This window comes from Rhineura floridana, chromosome 4 (assembly GCF_030035675.1).
Source record: "Rhineura floridana isolate rRhiFlo1 chromosome 4, rRhiFlo1.hap2, whole genome shotgun sequence".
NCBI lineage: Eukaryota > Metazoa > Chordata > Lepidosauria > Squamata > Rhineuridae > Rhineura > Rhineura floridana.
Genome location: NC_084483.1, coordinates 102,943,093 through 102,965,568, shown reverse-complemented (window position 1 = coordinate 102,965,568; position 22,476 = coordinate 102,943,093). Strand labels below are relative to the sequence as shown.

The window sequence follows — 22,476 nt, the reverse complement described above, 5'->3', positions numbered from 1 at the left end:
ACAAATATCCAGTCCTCCAGTTTTGCTATCCTCTCACAAGCATGATACTTGTGGATTGTGCCAAACGAGGAAATATTAAGCCAGAGGCACTCGCATTTCCTGTCCCTCACCCACCTGCATTTCTAAATACTGAGTGCTTGTTGAAAATTAGCAAGAATCTATGTAATGCTACTATCACTCTTTTCCATCTCTATGGCTACAAACAAGCGAACGTCTAGTTTTGTAGAAATGGGTAAGATGAACTCCTTAACTGAAGTCTTGGGCAAATACCATAACGGACTAAACATTATATATAATCTCACATCACGAAAACAATAACTCATTCTAAAAAAAAGTGATATCCTACATATCAAACATATGCAGGACCTTATGAATTTTCCAAAGATGTTTAATTTTCTTTTCATAATTTAAGGGAACTCCTCAAATGTTATAGATGTTTTAAAATGGGATTTATACGCCCCAATTCTACTATACATTCTGATGTGGGAGATAAGGCATGTCCACAACAAACTGCCATGTGGAAGTGTCCTATGTCTCTAGAACGCCTTAGAAGCAAAACATCAATATTAATTACTTATGCAAATTCAAAACCCCAAAAGGGATCTTATATTACCCTAACTCCCCTTCCAAAATCTTATATTACATAGCAATACTTCCAGATAAGGCAGTGATACCTTGATAAAGATAAGAGAGAGTTGAAGGCAAATCTGCAACCCTAAAAAAGGTTGAAATTTAAGCCACATTCAGATACTATTCCAAACCATGTGGAAATTCATGCGTGAAGAGGGTGTGGCCCACAAGCTGCATACTTGTCCCAATGTCCCCACAAGTGCCATGCAGACCTTCCCAACCCTGAGCTGGAAGGGCAATTCTAAGTGTGTTCAAGTAACCACACTTAGAAGCTGCCCCACAAGCAGGAAATCTGCACAGTCAAGGTTCCTGATCACAGATAGGCTTCAACAGAATGCTTAGAATCCCCGTCACCATCCTGCTCAATACAGGAAGGTCAGGGGTAGAAAGGGCAGGAATACTGAGGTGGATTGGCGTGGGGTGGGGTGTGCGGCCCCATGTTCTTTTCACACATTGGGTTGTATTCAATGTAGTGCTAGGCCACTCATTCCATCAGCACAAGAATTTCTCCTTGAGTGATAGAACGATCTCCCCCTCTCCTCCCTCCACATGCCCCTAAATCTGTCCTGGGGCTTCCCCCAGCCTTCCAGAGCAGGTTTGGGATGGTGCACAGTGCATGTGGGAGGAGAGAGAGGGGAAAAAACCCCTTGTGCTAACGCTAACTCCGGCATTAGCTCAAAAAGTTAATTGAATACTGCCCTATATTTCTACATGGTTTGGAAAAATGCCTAAACAGGGCTAAAAGTTTACTAAAATCTTTGAAACTTTATTCTGGGTAAATGTGGCTTAAACTACACATAATTCTTTTTTCCATGGATTTTTAAAACCCAAAGCAGCCTGGGACAGACTTCATGTCTGAGTGGACAATGTCTAGGAAGAGGCAATTTAGCCCTTTTGCCCTACGGTTCTTTTAAGCTCAAAATCACTCTCCTCTCCTTGGTCTGTATATTTCTCCCTATGGTTGAAAAAAATGTGTCATGGAGGGCAATTCTAGAAAACAACCAGCGGCTGCCCAAACTGTTTCCTAACAAACTGTTCAACAAAAGTTGAACACACACCCATTCCTAGGGTTGCCAAATACCAGTTCCACAAATCCGGGCAGGTTAATTTGCATATTATGTAAAGTATTTGCATATTATTTATTTATTTATTTGTTTGTTTGTTTGTTTCATTTATAGACCGCCCATAGCGAGTGGCTCTCTGGGCGGTGTACAAAAAGGTTAAAATACAAAATATCAACAATAAAATCAGACAACAAACAATAAACACAAGCAGCAACTAAAGAAAAAATAAAAAATAAAAAATTTAAATTATAACACAATCAATATAAAAACATAATAAAAACACAAAATAGCAACAAACAAAGTAAGTCAGGGCAGCAGTACAGTTAACCATATACGATATATTTCAAAGATGTGGTGGGTGGAGAAAAACAAGAAGCCAAAATGTTAGGGAAAGGAGTCTTTCACACCACATGCTCAGTTCTAAATACTGTTGCAGCAAGTTTTACAAGTTCCTCCAGTATTCCACTGGTGCAGGCACTCAGACATTCAAAGTCAGAGCTTGGAAGATTACTTTTAAAAAGTAATAAATTACAGTTACAGTTACATGGCCCAAAAAAGTAGTAATTGCCATTACAATTACAATTGCTCTGAAAGTAACTGATTACTTTACTTTTCCTCCAAAGTAATCACTACAATTACATTTCAGTTACTTAAAAAAACCGCCTACAAGGTGCTGGCCTTGGCTGCTGCACATCTAAGTAGCCTAAAACAACATTAAAAATAAACAAACACATACAGAGGTAATAGAATAATTATTTTTATTCATAAGATAGCAATGGTGGTCTCTCTGCTGGTAAGGGTGGTGGGGAGGGAGGCTGAGGCCACTACTCAGATCTTTGCACGTCAAACCAAGTGCAACCCCCCCACTCAGCCAGCAAGCATAATCTGTCTCACTTAACCACCTCCCAGACCCTGCCCTGCCACCAACTAAGGGACACTCACTCAAGCAAACATTTTCCCCTGAGATGCAAAAAAGTTAAAATACTGCAAATACAGCACAGTAGCCAGAGAGGGTGGTGGAGGCCACTTTGTGTGCCAAGTGCAAACACAGTATTCACACACACACACACACACACACACGTTGCCATATTTCACCTCCACAGTTCTTTATCTCCATTCTGCTGCTGCCTCCTTCTTCTCCTTTATCCATGTTCTTGACCTCCAGATCCTTTCCCCCTCCACTCCATTCTTCACCACCACTATCAGTTTTTTTAAATAATTGTTTTCTCCACTCCACCCTGTCTCACTCTCCACCTCCTCCCTCGTCGCCTCCTACCCATCCACAGAGCATGAGGAAAGAGCGACACTGCACAGAAGCCCAGTTTGAGGCACATGATTTTCATCTACAAATCAGAGGAGCAGAAGACTTCCCCTGCTCCCCCCAAGTAATGCCCAAAAGTAATTCTGGAAACGTTACAATTACTCCACAAAAGTAGTAAAATTACTTCTAGTTCTATTACAATCAAGATGTAAAGGAATTATCCACTCGTTACTCAAAAAAGTAATAAATTATAAGTAATTCGTTACTTGTAACTAGTTACTTCCAAGCTCTGTTCAAAGTATTTGTATGTTTCTTAGGTTTTATAAAAGCAGAGCTTTGCTTAACTCAAAATTTCTTCTCCCTTTGATCAACCACATCTACACAGGTTCCACCTCCATACTCAAAATGAAACTGGGCCTGGAAGTGTGCAACAACTCCACACATACCTTGCTAATTAGATTACCAATGCCAGGATGTCTGTCTCCTGCTCCCCCCCCCCCCACCGGGCATCATGAAAGACCCAGTCCTGGGCTCAGAAAGAAAATAAATATCTGGTCCTCTTCAAAGTATTGATAAGCCTCTTGTTTTAATTGAAATAATAATTATAAATTCTTGTTCTTATCACTAATGGGAGTTAATTATCTTGCATATGCTGCTGTTGCTTCTATAGCTGTAACGGAGTGAGGTTAAAGATAAGTGAAATGCAAACAGGAAAAAAAAACACAGAAGGCAGTAACACTTTCCTAAATGTAATACCATACCAACCACAAGATTCCTATGAGTAAGGCAAAAAACTAAGCATCTCACAACCAGTCAGGATTCCTAACCAAAAACCAAAAATATGATAAATGAAGAAATATTTATATAAGCATGACTATCAAATATATTTATTATTAACACAAACTGTAAAGATATTTATAGTGCAATCCTAGGTTTATTTATTCAGAAGCAAGTCCCAGCGTATTCAGTGGGGCTTACTCAAACAGGGACAGAAATGCAACCTCAAGTGATAAGCAACTTCATTCACACAACCCAAAATTCCGAATCATGCCACTTTACGCTGTTTTGCAACTGTTTATACTTGGTTTTATGGTTATTGGATTTTAAATGGCTTTATTTCTTGTTGTGAGCTGCCTTGGTTTCCAACCCTACCTCACAGGGGTGTTGGAAAGACTCCATACACGCACACGCACACACTGCAGATGTATAAGTACATACAGCCCATATAATAGTTTATTGTCAAACCAGTTGGTCATTGCAGAAAAATCAGTATTAGTTTTTTAAAAAATCAGTATTACTTTCCTACAGAATAAAAACTGTAATACCTAAGTAAGCCCTGCCTACTTGCTTTAAAATAGGACTGGAGAAGGGGGCAGAAAGAGTTAGAACACAAACACAATTCTTTTTTACATTCACTCCAAAGTCCCATTGATTTTGAGCACATTCATAACCATGTCTACTCAAAAGTAAGTCCTATTGAATTCAATGGGATTTACTCTGGGCATATGGGATTAGCATGCTTTTACCCCCATAAAAGCAAGTATTGGGAAGGTTTTGAAAACACTGCCCAGGATCTGACTCCTGCACACAAGAGGAAAAGAAACTGAAATGTATATACTTACCCAATTTATGAGATTTCAGATAAACGGGGGGGGGGACCACCATTTTGTTTTCTAGACACTGCCTCAGGTGAATGAAACTGAAACACAATCCCTGATTGGCTGCAATGCTGAATGGGTGGGGTTAAAGCTACGAAGTGCTATAGTACTACTGTTTAAAGAAAGATTTAACAGTTGGGGGGGCGGCTGACGTTTTTATGTATATCTCGAGAACCGGACCGCCTAGGAACTTAATTTTTTTTTTTAATTAAAGCTGAGAATCCAGGCCACCTAAGGGGCTAGCCGGGTGCCAGGTGGCGTGCACAGAATCTGGGTAAAACCTGGCTAACCGGGCAATATGGCAACCCTACCCATTCCACAGAACTCTTCGTATGATCCTGGGTAAAAGCACTGGACTTTGCCTGAACAAAAATCTCCTCAGGCCCATGCATAAAAGCACTATTTTTTCTAAATATAGATAACAATTTGAATGGCAAAGCCATTACAGAAATCTCTCTTTTTTTGTTGCCAGTTAAGTGGTTTTCAAAAAAGGTGCCATTTGCCATTCCATTAATTGTAGCTTCCAAGCATTCTTGAGCAAGATTTTGGTACAGAGTCACAATACTATACAGAGCACTGGAAGAAAAATCTGGAGTTGGCTTTGGGGTTTCAGAGAAAAGAAGAAAATGTTCAGTTTTATTTTGAAATGTATTTTTGTGAATGTTTGTATTGGAACAAACTATTGTATTCACGACATGAACACAATACCCCTTACTACTTCCTCCATGTGGGAAGAAAATGGAAAGCATCACCCTGTCAACATTATGGGTACTGACGGCAGGTGGTTAGATAAGTGGGGTAACCATATTTATGCTAAAGTAGACTGAGAACATGTGGGTATCATAGGAAGATCTTTCAGGTGAAATCTAATCAAGCAACAAAAACAATGTAAATTTGGTCCTAATTTCTCCATGTTTGCTATTCTGCACACAAGCATTTCTAGGAGCTATTATGTAGCACATGGGCTATGCACAATTATTACTTCTTCTGCACTCCAAAACAAAATGGCCTGGAGCTCCCAGTGAGTGGCAAAAAAGGCAGAAATTTGTAGGGTGGCAGCCATGTTGAATTTCCCAAATTCAAAAAAGCACCCGAGAACATGGCTTTCTGGGAGAAACAAAATGGCAGTCTCTCTGATTCTCTCCTCACCAGTGAAATATAGCCAAAACATAATAGCTGATTTTGAGATGGATAAAATGGCTGAGAAACTGTCCTTGTCAATTCAGTATAACATAGTCCTATTCACTAATAGGCAAAAAAACCTTGCGGTTTAAGAACGTACCTATAGTCCACAGATATTTCTATCAAACTTTAAAAAGCAGGGAAATTGGGCGGCTATAGTGAATGTACCGGGGAAGCAGGAGACCTGACCTCTCTGAGATATTGTACTGCGCTACAAACTTGTAAAAATGCAAACACAACTTGGGTTGGTCTTTCACAGTCCAATCCACTTCCTGCGTAGCTTGGAAGAATTTGGTAAGATGTACCTCTGAGCATATGGTGTAATCAAACACCTGTAATCAGAACTACATCTGCAAAGAAGGAAAATTAACATTTTTGTATGTTTGTTGGTGTTATTCTTGCTTTGCTTCTTTCCTGTGTTACTACAACTGTTCTAACCTAGAAAATTGTATTTGTCTCATTATTCATCCTACAAATCTGTGTCAAATTTATTTTTATTTATTTCAAAGTCTTTTTATTGGTCAGTGTCATATGATGGTAAAGACACCCTTTTGTGTTTCAAACTGGAAATTATGTTCCATTTCTGTTTTGGGTACATCAACAATTGAATATGAAACTGCAGTTTGATGTAAAATCAGACTGATTATCATATGTTGCTACTTAAGCAATAACTCTAGCTGTTGAAAAAAACAAACTTGGCCTGCCCAATATGCATGTTTTCAGCCTGCTATGCTTAAACCACCCCACTTAAGGAAGGGTAGCAATGGTCAGTTAAAAACATGGAGCATACCTAGATTTGCTAAAATACATTTCACCTCCCACTGTTTTAACCTGTGCAAACTGAGACACTCCTCATGTCCATTGGAAACTATTCTGCAGAATACTCAGTGTCGTTATTCCATAATAGTTTTTGGATATTTTTAATGTAAATTATGCAAAGTGTTGCTGTACTTCACATATTCACAGAAACAGAAGCAAAAGGAAATAATTTACTATAGGAAACTTCACTAAAACTGCAACGTAAATCAGACATATTTAAAGTGACAATCTGAACTATATCAACTGTCTTAATATTGTTGCTTCCTCCCTGCTAAAACAAGATCAGCACAGCACATCTCTTGTTTCTGTTATTTGGGCTGATTGCAGGTGTTACCACCACTCACCATATGCTCAGAGGCACATGTTAGACTGTGAAAGACCAACCCAAATTGTGTTTGCATTTTTACAAATTTGTAGGGCAATACAATATGTCAGAGAGGTCAGGTCTCCTGCTCCCCTGGTGCATTCACTATAGCTGCCCAATTTCCTTGCTTTTTAAAGTTTGATAGAAGTATCTGTTGGGTATAGGTACGTTCTTAAACAGAAAGGGGTTTTTTTTTGCCTATTAGTGAATTACTCTGCTTTTTGATCCGGGAAATAAGAAATGAGATCCTGTGCAAGTTTGCTGAGAATGGATTGATCATTTGTATGCTTATTGAGTTCAATGGGATTTACTCCTCTGCAGTCATGCTTAGCACAGGTGAAACTGACCATGAGGGAGGAGGAGAAGAGGGAGGGAGTGAGGACTGGGGTGGGCAGGGGAGAAGGAAGAGGGGAGGGGGGAAGAAGCAGGAGGGGAAAGGAGGGGAAGAAGGGGAGGGGAAAGGGGGAGAGGAGGAGGAGAGAGGGCGGAGAGGAGGAAGGAGAAAGAGGGGAGAGGAGGAGGAGAGAGGGTGGAGAGGAGGAAGGAGAAAGAGGGGAGAGGCGGAAGGAGAGGAGAGAGGGAGACAGGAAAAGCATGCATGATCATTTGCATGTTTCTTGAGTTCAGTAGGATTTACTCCCATGCAATTATGCTTAGGTTAGGTGAAACTGACCATGGGAAGAGGAGGAGAAGGGGGAGAGGGAAGGAGGAGGGGGGAAGGAGGGTGGAGGGGATTGGAAGGGGAGGGGTGAGGAGAAAGGGGATAGGAGGGAGGAGGAGGGAGGAAGAGGGAACAGTAGGTTTGATCATTTGCATGCTTATTGAGTTCCATGGGATTTACTCCCACGCAATCATGCTCAGGATAGGTAAAACTGACCATGGGGGAGGGAGGGGAGAGGGGAAGGAGATTGGAAGGGGCATAAGGAAGGGGATAGGAGGGAGGAGGAGGGTAGGGCAGGTTTGATCATTTGCATGCTTTTTGTGTTTAATGGGATTTACGCCTGTACAATCATGCTTAGGATAGGTGCAACTGACTGGGGGGCAAGTAGGGAGAAGGAGGGGAAGGAGGAGAGAAGGGGAGGAAGGATAGGGGTAGGGAGGAAGGGGAAGGGGAGAGGGAGGGGAAGGGGAAGAGATTGGGTGTGTGGGCACTGGACAGAGGGAAAGCCCCTTTCCTTTCCAAAAGGAAAACATTGTGAACAGTATCATTTTTCAGGGTTTCCCCCACCTTTTTATTCTACAGCAGACACATGTAGTCTCTCACCCAAATTTAAACCAAAGCTGTCCCTGGCCGCATCCACACCAGACCTTTATTTCACTTTAAACAGTCATGGCTTCCTCCAAATAATCCTGGGAAGTGTAGTTAGGGAAGGGTGCTGAGAATTGCTAGGATATGCCCTATTCTTCTCACAGAGCTACAGTCCCCAGAAGAGGGACTCTGGTAAACCACTCTGGCCACTGGAGCTCTGTCAGGGGAATAGGAGTCTTCCAACAACTCTCAGCACCCTTAACAAACTACACTTCCCAGGATTTTTTGGGGGGACGTCATGACTGTCTAAAGTGAAATAAAGGTCTGGTGTGGGTGTGGCCACCTGATTAGGCAAGCCAAACAGCTATGAGTCTGGCTTTTAGAACACTGATAGTTGGTTCTTACTGCACATGCCCACACTTATTATTGACTTCAATATTAAATTTCTTAAATTAACTAAAAATCAGCCAGGCATTTTTTTTAACTTTTAAACTGCAGAGGATGAAGGTCAGAGTATGGGGCAAGGTCAGTAACAGGATTACAGGTACTCTGTGAACATGGCTGATTTTTAATTAATTTCAACAATTTATGAGACCACTGACAGAAAAAAGTCCAACAGGAGTCTGGATTATTTTTCTTGTCTCTTCCCTTTCTTCTCTTCTCACTTTGAACTCTCTATTCTCTCTGAGTGTTTTGTGTATCACCATGAAAATGTAGAGGATTGTTAAGCAAGTGTTTCTGAGTTCAGGACTATATGTTTTGTAAGGTTTTGTTTTGAAATGAGCTTATGGGAAGCAGTTGAATAGCATGGCCTCTATTTTCAATTGAACATTGCGGAATGTGAAAAATCCATGCTGGCTATAGTATATACAACAGCTACCATCGTGGCTGTATAATAATATCAACCATAGAGACATCTTTCCTTATCACTTATCCCTCACCCACACTTTGCTGTCCTGCGTCAACTCCCATGTTCTCTGGACTTCTCCAGCCTTTCATCGTTCATAACCTGTTCCATCTGAGCACTATTTCATCCATTCACTCTGTCTTCATTCCTCTTCTCTCCCTCAATTCCAACATAAACATCTACTTCAAAAACAAATAATGCTAATCAGAAAGCGATGATTCAGGCATGGGTTAACCAAAACACAATTTTGCCTGCAATTAATGGATATCTCCTCCCCCCCTTTTCTCCCCTCAATTCTATTTCAAGATTAGTGTAATAATGACTCCCATATTTCTGAGATGATACAAATGTGTGGCATGTCACCCAGCCCATTGAATGAGTGAAATATTAATGTCCCAGTCTCCTTTTCGGATTTCCAGCTCTTGTAGCTACTTAATCATACATACCATACTAAACATACCCTCCATTTTAACTCCTTTACGATCATTTATGTTTTAAAACTATGGATTTTGTCACTCCTTTTCTTCTGCAAATTCAGCACTTCCTTAGCTTATAATCTTATGAAAAATGAAAATGGACTGCCTTCAAGTCAATTCTGACTTATGGCGACCCTATGAATCGGGTTTTCATGGTAAGCGGTATTCTGAGGTGGTTTACCATTGCCTTCCTCTGAGGCTGAGAGGCAGTGACTGGCCCAAGGTCACCCAGTCAGCTTCATGGCTGTGTGGGGATTTGAACCCTGGTCTCCCAGGTCATAGTCCAGCACCTTAACCACTACACCACATCGAGTGAAAAATGACATTGCACAATGATATTCCAATGAATTACATATATGCAAGTTTAAAATTATCCATTGAGTAGCATCGTGGCTAAAATCTTTTTTTAAAATATATGTGATGCCATTAGATTCCAAAGAAGCCAGATGGCAGCCCAGCTGAATGTCAATATTTCATAGAAGTATTTTGTTCAGTATGTCTGTATTGGCAGTTTCACACAAATTCTACAACTCTTAAGGGCATTTCTTGCAACTTGGCCATTATCACTGTAAAGCTAACAAATGCTGCAAAGAGAAATACACCATGTAAGGCACACCCTGCATTTTTACAACATGCCACTATGAAGTGTTTTATGTAATCTGTCACCTTGGACAAATGCATAATCACAGAAGCAGATTTGTATACTTTGGAATGATCCAGAAAAAACATTCATGAATCAAAGGCCCCGGAGAGCACTTGGAGGGTGATGAATAACTTAAGCCTTAGGTCCTAAGGATATACTTGTATGGTTTACTACCTTTGTGTAAAATTGAAAGTGCAGGAATAATCAACACCTCCTCAGACATATACCCAGACACGTATCTTATTCCCTGTGTATTTTATTCCTGACTGGAGCAAACTACATTCTGATACTTCACTACCACCGGTCAGCCATGCCAATTGCTTGCAAATCAACATGAGCCGTATAAAGGTGCCATATAAATTGTGGGGATCTAGGTCCAATAATAATAATAATAATAATCATCATCATCATCATCATCATCAATCCAGAAATGCACTTAACACATTTTGTGGCATGTGGAGTGCATGTGTTATAGCAAATATGCAATGGCAATAAGTGCATGAAGAATACTTCACATGGCTGAGATTAGTTCCAGATAAGCCAAAGATGGGGTTTCCAAAGGGCTTGTTTTATGCTATGCTTTGAATCGTGATGCGCTCATCTGGCAACCACATATGGAATGTTATGAGCAATTACCCCTCAGAACTCTGAAACAGTCACCACCACCATACCTATCCTCCTGGCCACCTATTTACCATGCGGTTGCATGAAGTCAGCTAGTAGAAGAGTTTTGCCAATTTCTGCTACATGAAACATTTGCATTTGTATGCCTTTCAGCCTAATTTGACCTTCAACAGCTCAGGGTTAACTTTTAACAGGGGTGAAATTATTATTATTTCTACTTCACAAAGCAACATGCCAAAGGGCTAGTCCTATTAGCAGCTAAGGTGGACATTCCCAAAAACTATTGGTATGCGCTGTGTGATTTCTACCAAAAAGAACAAGATAATTTTGAATGCATCATTGCCAGTCATTGTGATTAAACACTGAAGTGCATTTTAGGAAATTACAACTTGTTTTCATGCAGGAACTGACAACTAATAACCAGCATATCTAAGTATAGAAACTGCAAAAAGATTTTTTATAGGCCAAATTCAGCAGGAGAGAAGCATAAAAGGTAAAATGAAGTTTCAGTCTTATTAAAGATAAATTTTATGTATTATTTGCCTTTCACCATTCTAGTATAAACTTTCTTCAATTATAGCTTTCTTCTGAAAGAGATTAGTATAACTGACAAAATAAAAGTAAAGACTTTGTTAGATTATTGTTTCTACAGCTTCAGTGCTTCCCTTTTCACCCCTTTGAATGTACAGAAAACAATGCAAAAGGCAACGTTTCCTAAAACCAAGAATGAGGGGATTTTCTTCCTGTCAAATTCTAAAGCATTCTAAAAGGCAAAGAAAAAAGGAAGATGCCTTATAGAGAGTCAGATCATTGGTCCATATAGTGCAGTAATCTATATTGACTGGTAACAACTCTTCAGGATTTCAAACCTTATCTGGAGATGCCGGTGACCGAACCTTAAACCTATTTATTTATATCCCACCTTTCCACCAAGATGCTCAAGGTGGCATACATGGCTTTCCCTGTCCCCATTTTGTTCTCACAACAACCCTGTGAAGTAGGATAGACTGAGGAATGGTAAATGCCAAGTGAGCTTCATGGCTGAGTCCAGATTTGAGCCCTGGTCTCACAGTCCTTAGTCCAACTCTCTAACCACCATGCCACACTGGCTCTCACATATATTGTTCCCACTGTCAGCTGTCACCACATTCAAGAGCAGGAATGGGTAACCTGTGGCCCTCCAGATGTTGTCATCCAGCTCCTATCAGCCCCAACCAGCATAGCCGATTATCAGGAATGACGGGAGTTCAAGTCCAGCAAAACCAATGCCACAACTTCCCCATCCCTGTTCAAGAACCTAATCTGATTACTAGTGAGCTGAAATCAAGGAAAAGAGGACCAAGCTACTGTTAAATGGAAGAAGCGTGAAAAGGTAGAGACTCCTGAGCCAAGTCTATTGCAGTTCATCTTTCATGGCAACAGACATACACAGAGCAGTTGTCTGCATGCTTCCTCAGAAATAAGTCTCACTACGTTCAATGGGTCTTAGTCCCTGGTAAATGTGGATAGGATTGCAGCCACAGAGCCACAGAAGCAGTGATAAAAGCCTGCAAATATAGGTGCATGGTCCAGAAGGGCAAACAAGTTTATTAAAAAGCTAACATTTTCAATAAAGTGAGATGCAAGGTTGCAGCAGTACATTTCCAAGCTGTTCATATCTACATACTGGCAGAGAACCACTGCTCTGTTATGAGTATGCCAAAGCACGTACCATTTAAGGGCATATAACTCTGGGTTGTCTTTTTCTTCTAAAAAACAAAAGCAAACTATCCCTCCTTGTAAGAGTGGTGTGTGCTTTCCAGGAAATCATCCCACTAAGAGATCTATATTATATACTGGGCACACAAAACATGTTCACCCTCATATGGCACAGCATTAACTTAAAAGTTTTATCTCTAAAACACAGACAACCAGATTTATTCCTCACCAGCGTACTATCATCATCATCTTCATCAACATCATCATTTATTACCTGCCTTTCACCCAAAGGTCCCAGAATGGGTTACAACAATTTTAATATGCAACATTAAAAATAATTTTAAAACAACCTAAAATCCCAAAATAGGGTGGGTCTTAAAAATACATGTCTTAGGTATCAAAGTGCAGAGTAGAATCATAGAATTGTAGAATTGGCAAGGGCTTATAAGGCCATCGAATCTAACTCCCTGCTCAATGCAGGAATCCAAATTAAAGCATACCCAACAGGTGGCTGCCCAGCTGCCTCTTGAAGGCCTCCAGTGCTGGAGAGTCCACTACCTCTTTAGGTAATTGGTTCCATTGTTGTACTGCTCCAACATTTAGGAAGCTTTTCCCAATGTTGTCGAAATCTGGCTTCCAGTAACTTGGGCCCATTATTCCGTGTCCTGCACTCTGGGGTGATCAAGAAGAGATCCTGGCCTTTCTCTGTGTGGCAACCTTTCAAATACTTGAAGAGTGCTATCATATCTCCCCTCAGTCTTCTCTTCTCCAGGCGAAACATGCCCAGTTCTTTCAGTCTCTCCTCACAGGGCTTTGTTTCCAGTTTCCTGATCATCCTTGTTGCCCTCCTTTTATCCGGTCCACAGAGAATGATCTTTCCTTGGCCACCACCACCCCCAAACATCTGAGGATGGCAGAACTACCAAAAGGGCCACCTCTGCTGATATCAACATCCAAGGGAAGGAAGAGGTCTTTCAGATATTTGGGACCTAAGTAATTTAGGGCTTTAAACACTAATGTGAGCACCTTTAATTGCTCAGAAACAAATTGACAACCAATGCAGCTGTTTTAAAACATGAGATCTAAAGGGAACCCTAGCCAGTAATCTGGCTGCTGCATTTGGGACCAGCTGAAGTTGCCGAGTCATCTTCAAGGGCAGCTCCGTGTAGAATGTAATGCAGTAATCCTGTCTGGAAGTTACCAGAGCATGGAGCACTGTGGCTAAGTCATCTCTGTCAAAAAAGGGCCAAAGCTGGCAAACCAGCCAGTGCTGAAAAAAGGCACTTCTAGCCACTGAAGCCACCTGAGCCTCCATTGACAATGTTGGGTCCCAGAGTACTCCCAAGCTGCGAACCTGCTCTTTACTCCCCACCTCCCAGACATGAGAACTCTGGATACATAACACCTCTGTCTTTTCAGGATTCAGCCAATTTATTGGCCCACATTCAACCCATCACCCTTTAGACCTTAGACACTTTAGTTCTTGGTTATGCTGCTCTTTCACTTTTGGTATAACATAAGTACAAACAAGTGGTATTAATCATCATCCACATACTAGTACAGATGCAAACAGCAACATTCTTTCATATATGTAGAAGTGGTTGACATCAAAAGTCAAAAGCACACAGGCCTGATAAGGGCCAATTGATGGGGGAAAAGATCTTTTTGGGCTTCTTCCAGTCCATATTTCTATGCTCATATAGGCACCATATGTTGAAATATTGCATATCAGGCTGCCTGGGCCCTGAGATCTTCTAGGTATGCCCTTCTCATTGTTCTGCCAAAGGGTGTAGCCCACTGTGCAGTGACACAGGATAGTGCCTCTTCCTTCCCATTGGAGGTGCATGCTGCTATCTGGGGACAGTTAGTTGACCTGATTATTGAACATTCATTCTGATTTTATTTTATTGTTTTAATGATAATTATTGTAAACCACCCTGGCATCTTAAATGATGAAGAATAGTTTAAAAATTGACAATATAAGAAAATAAATAAATAAAATGATAACAGTTCCCAAAGGAATCCATTAACACAATCCTCAGTTCCAATCATACCCTGTTTGTGGATGCAATTCATGATACATCCATAGATGACAAATCAGCATGTAGCGTCTCCATGCGGAGATAATCAAACCATCAAATTTTCATGACATCTATTTGTATGTTACATCAGGAGCAATCCTGAAACAACCTCTAGTATCCCCAATCCCCAGTCACAGCTTCCAAAACATAGACCATCTCACATTAATGCACCAAACACACCAAATTTCACTGCACTACAGATACATTCAACTTTGTCATACTCCCTTGTCGCTCCCTAGAGATTTATCCTGTCTACCTTGTGTATTCTTGCATATTGCCATTACAGGGCACTGCTTGACAATGTCTGGGGAGTTGGGAACTTCTACTTGATATTTTTAATAGAAGATAATTTAGGCTACAATCCTAACCCCACTTGCCTGGGATAAGCCCCACAGAATTAAATAGGATTTGCTAGACATGTTTAGGATTGCAATGTTATTGTTTCAAGAAACTGCACTGGTGCATGTATCATCTTCCTATTTAGAGAAGGCATAGATAGCCAAGCTGGTACATAGAAGAATCTGCAGAAGGGCAATATGCAGCGGCGTCACTAGCAGGAGTGCAGGGGGGTACGGACCTCCGGCACGCGCCCTCCCAGGGGCATGGACGAGGTGGCTGGGCATGCGTGCGTGCACATGCGCACTCGCGCTTCAGGCCAGCCACCCTCATCCATGCCCCTAGGAGGGTGCTCCCCAGAGGGGCACCCAGCCAGAGAAGGCCTGGGAATGCCGGCGCGCCTCCCTCGCCCTGCTGCTGCTGCTCCCGGTCTCGCCTGCCCGCCTCCAAGGAGGAGTTGGAGCAGCCTTGCCAGGCAACGGCGCGGGGCGGCTCTGGGTGTCACCCCTGTCATGGTGACACCCGGGTGCAGGCCGCACCCTCCGCACCCCAGTAGTGATGCCCCTGCAATATGTTTCTTAGGGCCTATCAAAATGTCACAAAATGTCACGCTTTTGAGTTCTTTTGAAATCTTCATTAGGCTGGACATTAAGAAAATCTGAGGAGGGTAGTGCTGAAACTGGCATAATGTTAAAACAGAGATTCCCAACGTGGGGGGTAGCGCCTCCCCTGGGGGGCATTACAGCCTTTCAGAGGGCATTGGCATGGCTACAAACTTTAGGGGGGCGTTTGGGTTCATTGGGGGGCATTGACATTTGCCGGTCTGATGCGACAGTTGAAGCATTTAAGTTTAATTTTATTTAATACGCAAATCATTAATGTTTAAACTGTTTTGTCCCCAGTTAGAATGTATTTAATAGTCTCAATTTATGGAAATAACACTATAAATAGTGTGCGCTCTTTAGAAATTCTGGATAGCGGCCAGTGTCATATCAAGGAATGGGGATATTAGCCACGCCCTGGCACTAGGTAATGTTCCAATGCTGTCTTGAAGGACGTTGGAACCAATCACGAGAGAGTGTTTGATAAGCTGGGTGTATTGGTGGAGGGCGCATTCTTCCAACGTATGAGTGCCATGTGCAAACGGGTGACGCAGACAGTCAGTTATTCGCTGGTTTTCTTCAGGAATGGGACACACTCTCTACCCGTTGTTTCTGTGATGTTTAAATGAACTTGTTTAACGAAACAATGCCGGTAAACTGAATAAGTTTGTTGTTAAGTAACACAGTGTATTCTATTGGTTCATACTGTGTGGACTTAATTAGTTAGGATTTAGTGCAGTGAATTGCATACTAGTGAAGAATCAAAACCATTTGGGTATTGTTAGTCATGATGACTTAAGAATATTACTATCCAAGTATACTCCAGATATTGTGAAGTTAGCCAAAACTCATCAAGCTCAAGGATCACACTAGTATTTTATAATAAATCTCATTTTATTTACTTTTCTATAACTATGTACGTATATTAATAAATCATACTAAAAATTCAATGTGTAATCTAAGTGCAATACAAAGGCATGATAAAACGATCAGTAATAATCATTGAAAATACCTTTTATGCATTACTCATATTTTAAGGGAAGAATAGGAAGCATTGGCATATACTTAATCTGAGGGGGGCATCGGGCACAAAAAGATTTTGCAAAGGGGCGTTGGGTCAAAAAAGGTTGTGTAATGCTGTGTTAAAACAAAAGAAAAAATCTGCAATTCTAAAAGTCTAAGAGGCAGAGAGAGAGCCCGTGTGGTGTAGTGGTTAAGGTGTTGGAGTACAACCTGGGAGACCAGGTTCAAATCCCCACAAACCCATGAAGCTCACTGGATGACCTTGGGCCAGTCACTGCCTCTCAGCCTCAGAGGAAGGCAATGGTAAACCCCCTCAGAATACCAATTACCATGAAAACCCTATTCATAGGGTTGCCATAAGTCAGAATTTACTTGAAGGCAGTCCAAGAGACAGAGAAGGAGACTTACAGTCTTTATGAGATTAGCCTTTGTTAGCTGTTAACAGATTTCAGGTTGCATCAATGCTTTTGGTATAGAGAAAAGATCATTACAGCTGTTCCATTGTTTTCCAAATATAAAACCTAGCCATTATTCAGATCCTCCTGTATCTATTTTTAAATTTCTGCTATATGTTCCTATCATTCATCCTCCTCTGCTGTATTTCTCTACTGATATAGAACAGCATCTTCTCCAAGATACTAAATGACTAACTTTACAGAGGTCATAGTCCACACCTCATAAAGGTTTTATGGCCTAATGTGCATCTAAAAGTAGTGTAAGTGGTACTGTGTCCTAACACAATCGCTATAGAAACCGACAGCAGGTTAGCCTCCATACTTTAGATATAAAGGTAGGCATCTTGTTCATTATTCCACAGAATACAAATATATTGGGAACATTGGCCTAGAAAAAAAAGATAAAGGGTGATCCTTTTTAAGCTGACACTTTTTAAAAAATTGTGTAGATTTTCCAAGAGAACAATTGTTCTGATACAATGAAATGGGAGGAGGGTAAACCAATTTCAAATCCTTCTTAAGAAGATCTCATAACTGTGGTGGCTTCACAAGAATATCCTTCACTTGGCCAGCTTTACAGTTCTCACTATAATATTTTTGTTGCAACTTAAATTGTAACTGACAGCTTCATTAAGCTAGGTTTAAGTTATGTTTCATTGATGATTTTATTTTTTCATCACTTAGAGAATGTCATGATTAAGTGATCTAGAAATCTTCTAAATAAATACTTAAATAACTAAACAGTTTGATCACATCATACAGAGATGGTGTCAGCACACAACACCCTGAATCCTCAAGCAGCCAGTGAGAATCCACTGACCCAGTAGGGTCCACCAGCACTGACGCCCCTTGTGGGGGCTCCACACTTAGCTTCTACAAGCCTAGGGGAGTGGGCAGGGGAGGAGGAAGAGGGGAGGAAAGAAGGGAGAGCAGAGGGAAAAGAGGGGAAAGACAGGTCTGATCATTTGCATGTCTATTGAGTTCAATGGGATTTACTCCTGTGCAACCACGGCTAGGATAGGTAAAACTGACCATGGGGGAGGAGGGGGAGGGGAAAGTACAGGGAAGGAAGAAGGGGGAGAGGGGAGGAGGGGATTGAAAGAGGAGGGGGAGGAGTGAAGGAAGAGGGAGGGAAGGGGCAAAAGGGAGGTGATGGGAGGGAGGAGGAGGGGAGGGCAGGTTTGATTATTTGCATACTTATTGAGTTCAATAGGATTTACTCCTGTGCAATCATGCTTGAAAATGAAATGGACTGCTTTCAAGTCAATTCCATCTTATGGCAACCCTATGAATAAGGTTTTCATGGTAAGCAGTATACAGAGGTGGTTTACCATTGCCTTCCTCTGAGGCTGAGAGGCAGTGACTGGCCCAAGGTCACCCAGTGAGCTTCATGGCTGGGTGGGGATTCAAACCCTGGTCTTCCAGGTCATAGTCCTAGGATAGGTAAAACTGCCCATGGGGGAGGAGGAAGGGGAGGGCGGAGGGCGGAGGGGATGAGGAGGAGGAGGGGGAAGGAGGGGATTGGAAGGGAATGGGGGAGGGGAAGAGAGGGGTGAAGGAAGGAAGAGAGAAGGGGCAAAGTAGGAGGGGATAGGAGGGAGGAGTGGAGGGCAGGTTTGATCATTTGCATGCTTTTTTACTTCAGTGGGATTTCCTCCTGTGCAATCATGCTTAGGATAGGTGAAACTGACCTGGGGGCAGGGGGAAGAGGAGGGCAGGAAGGTGAGGGGAGGGGAGGGGAGGAGATTGGGCGGGTGGGTGGGCACTGGGCAGAAGGAAAGCCCCTTTCCTTTCCAAAAGGAAAACATTGTAAATAGTATCATTCTTTTTCAGGGTCCCCCCCTTTTTTTTCTACAGCAGGCACATGTAGCCTCCCAGCCAAATTTAAACCAAAACTGACCCTGGCCACATCCACACCAGACTGTTATTTCACTTTAGGTAGTCATGGCTTCTCCCAAAGAATCCTGGGAAGTGTAGCTGGTGAAGGATGCTGAGAGTTGCTAGAAGATGCTCTGTTCCCCTCACAGACCTTCAATCAGAGCGGCTGACTATTAAATCACTCTGGCCACTGGAGCTCTGTCAGGGGAATAGGTGTCTTCTCTCAGCACCCTTCACAAACTACACTTCCCAGGATTCTCTGGGGGAAGCCATGACTGTCTCACATGAAATCAAAGTCTGGTGTGGGTGTAGCCCCCTGATTAGGCAAGCCCGGAAGCTGTGAGTCTGGGTTTTAGAACACTGACAGTTGGTTCTTCCTGAGCATGCCTGACATTATCATTGAGTTCAAGCCAAAAAAAATTAAATTAATTAAAAATCAGCATGCATGAGTGCCATCAACCAAGATGGTGGCGGAGGCTTCAGCCCCTTAGGGAAATCTTGGCCACCATCTTGGTTAATGGTAGTGCTGTGTGTGCATCCCACATAGCCGCAAAAGACAGGAGACAGGTAAGTGGGGCATACGCACAGCTGCGTGTGCACACATGTGTGCGCACACATGCCAAGGCCCAGGGCAAGCTGTTGCTGGCCCCGATGGGAAGGATCAGAATGGCATGGGGGGAATTTTCAAGTTAACATTGTGGAACACAAAAACTCCATGCTGACTATAGTGAGTGGCTGTATAATGAGTAGCAAATTGGAATGTGCTTCTACTGTCTTTCTCTCTTTTTTGATTGCCAGATGGGCATTGTTTTCACTGATAGACATCAGGAATCTCCTTTCTATTTGCTTTTGTGGATAGTTATGGGAATTTCAAAACAGGCAGCCCAATACTTTTAAGTGTACCAGCTTGATTGAAACATGATGCAACTTATTTGGGCTACAAAGGATACTTAGCAAGATTCCTTTCCAAAGCAAGTTTCTGAAGACCCAGACAGATAAATTCCAAAAGATTAGATATATTATTGCTCAGCAGCAGCAGAAAAAAAATTAACCCTGCAATGATCTTAATCACAAGGGCTGCAGTTTTGTCTGCACTCCATCACTTAAGCCTGCTGGGCAATGAGACTTTAGCTTAACCTTCAAACACACATCAAAGAAGTATTTATTATATTTTAAAAGAGACTGAGATCCACTGAAGAAATTTAAAATCCCATTCTCAAATCCCCAGGGTGATGAGTGCTATGGTGGTATTTTCAGGCTTTAGCTTTACATCAGGCTGGGTCCAGAAGTGTTACTCAGTCTTAAAAGCAGAGCAGATGCTCTCCTCTAGGGCAACACTGATCCCAGCTAGGTGCCTCAGTAAAGGAGTAAATGTGTAGAAAAATATGAATGGACTGTCTTCAACTCAATTCCAACTTATGGCAATCCTCTGAATAGGGTTTTTCATGGTAAGCAGTATTCAGAGGTGGTTTACCATTGCCTTCCTCTGAGGCTGAGAGGCAGTGACTGGCCCAAGGTCACCCAGTCAGGTTCATGGCTGTGTGGGGATTCAAACCCTGGTCTCCCAGGTCACAGTCCAACACCTTAACCACTACACCACACTACTAGCACATTTTCCTCTAGGATTCCACATATAGTGAAGTTCTAAAAAGGTGTTTCTGTATTATCAGATTTCCCATTAAAATGTGATGAAGAAAAATGCAGAGTCCAACACTATTTCACATTACGTAGCTGCTGGATGAGGAAGGGTCAGCAATGAGAGTGTACATAAGGCATACCAACCCTAATCATGGGTGGAAGGGGGCAGTATAGCTGCAGGCTAAGGTGATTTCTAACTTTATCCCAAGGGCAGGTTATAACATATACTCAACTCAAGTCCTCTTCAAACCATTCCTGTGAAATAAATAAGGCTCCAGGTTACACATACACAAGGCCACTCCTATGTACGCTGCAGTAATTAATCTGGAATAACTAACACTCTTTCACTGTGATGTGTACAGAGTCCTCATAGTCACATAGCTTCCATTAGAAGGGTGAGGCAATTTTAAGTACTCTAAAGGCAAGTAATGGTTAAAGAGTGAAAATGGATAACTGTAAAATACACTATATGCACTTTTGAATATTAATTCACAGACATAGATCACTGCCAATGTCAGCTTGGCAGGCTCAATATCTGGCGAACCACTAGTTTGCTACACATCATACTGTTTGTATGCCCCAGTATGAGTGTGTTTAAAACAACCTCCTTGCTATTTAGTGGATAATTTCAAATAGGTAGATGCTGTGATTAAAACCTATCTGACAGGCTCATCCTCTTAACTGGAACTTCTGCTGGTTGACACCACACATGTAGGACTATGAGGAAACTGAACTCTGTCCATGCTCAGAGGCACCCACTTCTTTTTTATTTGTTTCACATGCTCCAGGGCTGAAACACAGCAATGAAAATTTGATATTTATTTTATTAAATTTCTATCCCACCTTTTCTCCTAGTAAAGTTGTAGCTGAAGTAAGACATTCCAGCACACACAGAGAGAGTATTTGCCTGTATTGGTAGAAGCTAACTTGCCAAAGGCCAGACTGAAACTTGTGATTTCTAAATACAAGGCATCTTACTAGATGGAGCTGTCCAGCCTAGGTGTGTGTCACTTTATGATGCAAATCATGAATGGAAATCTATAAGAGTCACTGAATGGCCCTAAGCAGAACAGTCTACCTGCTTCCCTCTTTGTAAATATAGGAAGATTATCGTCATCATCATTTTTGAAAGCTTGCCTTCTTCCAGTGAGCTCATGTCAGCACAGAAGAGAGGCATCCCATTTTATCCTCACAGCAACCCTGCGAGGTAAGCTACTTTGCCAAGTGTGATTTGACCCCAGATGCCCCCACTCCAAGTCCAGAAGCTCTCAATCCACCTCGTTACACACCAGGCTCAGGCGGGCTCTAAAAATGCGCCGGTTCCGCGGGAGTTTCCTTACCAGGGATAGAAGTTTGTAGGGGTTGGGGTCCTTGACTTTGCCTCTGGGCGCCGCTTTCTCCGGCTCCTCCGCCAGCTCCATAGCCGGCAGCATGGGCACCGCGGCTGAATTCTGCAGCCCTGACCCCTCGCCGCGGAAGCTTTTCTCTTGGCAGTTCCTCACCGCGGGGCTGCCCTTGGCTTGGCTGTTCCTAAGGGCATCGCCTTCCATTGTCCCTGCTGCTGCTGCTGTTGCTGCCGCTGCTCCCGCGCGCCTCGCCCTCCCCCTCGTGCAAGCTCTGTTAATAAGATGGCAGCCAGAGGCCTCGGCTCCGCCTCTCTCCCTTGCTTGTTTTGGCGAGCTTCCCTCAGGCGGCCCAAGGTGGAGGTGTAAAGAACTCAGCGCTCCGGATTCCTTGGTTTCCTGTCTCGCCCACCCCCCTCGGCCGCCTCGCTCTCTGGAGAGCTGAGCGGCTTTTTCCCCCGATTTGTATTCGCATGATCTTCCGCTGCCCGCTCACCTGTCCCATGAGAGTATGGTATGAGAAGCCTCATCTGGTGCCTCTGGAA

At 42.4% G+C, this 22,476-nt stretch overlaps 1 protein-coding gene across 1 annotated transcript in view; it reads right to left on the bottom strand.

The window, feature by feature from the left end:
• Positions 1-22,247, bottom strand: part of ENPP1 (ectonucleotide pyrophosphatase/phosphodiesterase 1) — a 78,330-nt gene extending 56,083 nt beyond the window's left edge. Inside the window, exon 1 of the mRNA XM_061623857.1 lies at positions 21,929-22,247. Within this exon, the coding sequence (XP_061479841.1) occupies positions 21,929-22,138 (210 nt within the window). The 5' untranslated portion in view covers positions 22,139-22,247. The remainder of the gene's footprint in view (positions 1-21,928) is intronic.
• Positions 22,248-22,476: the final 229 nt, after the last annotated feature.